This window comes from Vicia villosa, linkage group LG3 (assembly GCF_029867415.1).
Source record: "Vicia villosa cultivar HV-30 ecotype Madison, WI linkage group LG3, Vvil1.0, whole genome shotgun sequence".
NCBI lineage: Eukaryota > Viridiplantae > Streptophyta > Magnoliopsida > Fabales > Fabaceae > Vicia > Vicia villosa.
In genome coordinates this window covers 13,828,152-13,831,763 of record NC_081182.1, presented here as the reverse complement: position 1 = coordinate 13,831,763, position 3,612 = coordinate 13,828,152, and the positions used below count along the sequence as shown (strand labels likewise).

Below are 3,612 nucleotides of genomic sequence, written 5' to 3'. Positions count from 1 at the left end.
TGAGATTGACGAGATTTTGAACCTTTGACACATAGCCTGTAATCTTTTCATCTTCTCCCAATTTAACAACTTTGACTTTTCCACCTCCTTCATAGTACTTGAAAAGAATATCCCATGCCTCATTCGCCGATTCAACTTGAGAGATCTTGTCGAAATTCGCCGAATCTACCGCCGATTAAATGCAATATGTAGCCTTGCAATCTTTCTTCTTCGTCTCCTTGTGTGTATTTTTCTGCACATCAGTTGCATCCTGAGCTAGCTCGGGAACGTCGTTTTCGACCACTTCTATGGTTTCATGAAAACCGAACAAGGACTTCGTCTGTTGGCTCCATCAATTCCAATTTTTGCCGTCAAGAATTGGGAGAGAATTTGGAATGCCATTAGTATCATTCTTCTTTACGCTGATTGATTCATGTTCCCTAGAAACACGATCAAGAGCACGAACCAGAAGCTCTATATACCAATTTGTTAGTGCGTGAGAGACTTTTAGTGAAGAGAAAAAGAGAGAGAATAAAAAATTAAGAATTAATATTATTGAATGAATAAAAACTATTTTATAATATATCTTTTTATATACAACTAACTTATATACTAACTTGTATACTAAATAACAAACAAATTCTAATTAACTTGAACTTGGATTAGGATTACTTAACTTGCATTATACACAACAGTTTAAACCTCCAAATTTCCAATTCTTGTTTAATTTTTCAATTTAAATTCCTTTTCTTATGCATGCCGATTTTTAAATTCAAAAGACAGATTAAGATTCCAATTATCAAACCACTCGGTTAAGTCGATTTTGATTATACCATAGTTTCTATCAATACACAAAAAAGCAGCTTCAACAATTTCCAAGAATTTATAAATAACAGAAGCACGTGGTCGATCACGTGTTATCTCATTTCTAGCTATAAATAAGTGATCAAGTAGTAATAGAAATCATTCATCTAAAAACTAAAATCATAGTTTGATTCTCAAAGATGAGACCTGCTCTTGCTTTATTGCCTCTCTTTCTTCTCTTGGTATGCACAGTCCTTACGTTGTTCTTTTTTTTTGGTCAAGCACAGTCCTTGTTTTTATTAAAATAAACAAAAATATTACTAGTTATCTATGATATTAAACATAATTGCGCAATTACTTGCCTGTTCATGTTTTCTTGACGTATTTTCACTCCACCTCGAATAATTTTTTAATATTCTATTTTTTATAAGAACTTTTAATCTTCTATATAGTTTATCATACTCATTATAATTATATGAGGAATGCTACTCTTACATAAAAACTGACATTTACACCGTATATTCATACAATTTAATTTTTTATTATGTTTTATAATTATTTTTTAACCTTTTTCAATACAAATGAGTAGATGAGTATGTTGTATTTAAACTGGTGTAAACATTGGATGTAGAATTCTAGTGTATAAATAGCAATCCTCAGAAACTGCTACTTAAAATGTTTGTTTAATTTTAATCTCTCAGTTGTTTTTGTTTTGTTTTTTTTTGTATTTGACAAAAATATTGGTTTTTTATTTATTTGTCGCTTTATCAATATTACACAAATTCTTTATAAAATATTAAAAGAAAATAAATAATTAAAATAATATAAAAAGAGATAAATAATTGGGTGAGTAGAGTAACTCAATAAATATATGTTAGTTTGGGTAAATAAATGGAAACTATTGTCTAGATATCAATCTCTAATAATAATATTTATTTAATTTTTTACTAATACTAATAAAATTTGATATTTATAAATTAATAATTTTTTATAAAAAAAAAGTTAAAAAAAATTATATTAATAATAATAATATAATTTATCAACTGTCTTGATAATTTTTTAGTATTTTTCTAACTTATGGGTTTTCCTTGGCTTTCAAATAAAGATCGTAGCAGTTGTGGAATCAAGAAAAGATGTAGGAGAATATTGGAAGCTGGTAATGAAAGAGCAAAACATGCCAGAAGAAATTCAAGGACTTCTTGACGCAAACAACAAAAATAATTTGAAGACTTTGAAGCAATCATTTGATGATAAGGAAAAGAAGAACACAGTTAAAGATTTCGAACCAAGACCAAATATTTCAGCATATGAAGACGAAGACGTTGATGTTGAAGAAAAGAAGATAGGGGTAGAAGATTTCGAACCAAGGCCCAATGTTTCAGCATATGGAGACAAGAGCATTGATGCTGAAGAAAAGAAGAAAGGAGAAGAAGATTTTGAACCTAGGCCCAATATTTCAGCATATGGAGACAATGGTATTGAAGATAGTAAAAAGAATAATGTTGACCAAGATTTTGAACCAAGACCAAATATTTCTTCTTATGGAAACAATGATATAGGCAATAAGGAAAAGGAAAAAGCTGTAGAAGATTTTGAACCAAGACCAAATATTTCAGCTTATGGAAACAATGACATTCATGCTGAATTCAAAGAGGATTTTGAGCCAAGACCAAGTCTTACTAAATATGATGCATAAATGTAATAGAAAGCAACTTCAATCTACCTATGATGGAGTATATTTAAATAAGATGTTGCTGCTTCATGCATGTTTAATGATTAGTAAGTATGTGTGATGTATTTTATGTATTTAAGCTTTTTCAATAATTGTTGTATTCTTGTCAAGTTAAGAGATTGCTAGTGGAACTTCCACCTGTTTACCAAACTTTATTCTTGTTTACCTGATAACAATAATATATTATAAAAAAACATTATTGTTGAAGATTAAACTTACTATTACCTTAAGTGTATATGCAATGTTTCTAAAACGGGAACGGACAGGCCGGTCAAATCGGAAACTGGTCAGATAATCAGTCTAGTTCAATTGTTAAATCGAATATGTCGTTGAATCGGTGTGAACCGGTCAAAATCAGTATAAACTGATAAAATAAAATAAAATCGATGGTTTTCTTGAACCGGCGGTTTGAGTGTATCTTTATTTTTTATTTTTTATTTTGAAAAATCAAAACGACGTCATTTTGATTATTTTAATGAAAAATTAAAATAAAAAATAAAAAATAAAAATAAAGATGTTACAGATGTGGTTGATTTTGTTGCAGATGGTTTTGATATTGAAGATGGAGATCCCAACAACTTTTCTTTTCTTGAAATTAAATTTAGTTGAGAATGGAGTTATTTTATTATAAATTATTTATTAAATTATGTTGCAATTAAACTTTGTTTGCAAATATACTTTGTAATTCTGTATTATTTTGTTATGTGTGATACCTATGGTTTAAATTTGAATTTAAATTATGAACTAGTGAATTTATTTATGATACGATATTTTCAATAAAATTTAAGTGCCAGTTATATTTTGTAGAGACTGAATCATCTGGTTCGACAAGTTTTATACTGTTTTGTTATAACGACCTGTCTATTCGACCAAATTATCTAATTTAATTCGGTTTAGTCATGCATTTCGACTAGTAATCCAGTGATTCGACCAATAAATTAATGACCTAATACTTTTACTGATTTGATGGCCGGTCTGATTTTAAAATAATGTATATATGCATTACATTATTATCTTTTAATGATAAATATCAACATCTAATTACATGTCACATATTTAATGATACAAAAGAAACATGTTTACATGTAATTCATATC

General features: G+C 28.5%; 1 protein-coding gene across 1 annotated transcript; it reads left to right on the top strand.

The window, feature by feature from the left end:
- Positions 1-890: 890 nt before the first annotated feature.
- LOC131654944 (organ-specific protein P4-like) lies at positions 891-2,625 on the top strand. Its single transcript, XM_058924867.1, has 2 exons — positions 891-1,025; positions 1,889-2,625. Exons 1-2 carry the CDS (start codon positions 984-986, stop codon positions 2,477-2,479), a joined length of 633 nt encoding a protein of 210 aa, XP_058780850.1. The 5' UTR covers positions 891-983; the 3' UTR covers positions 2,480-2,625.
- Positions 2,626-3,612: the final 987 nt, after the last annotated feature.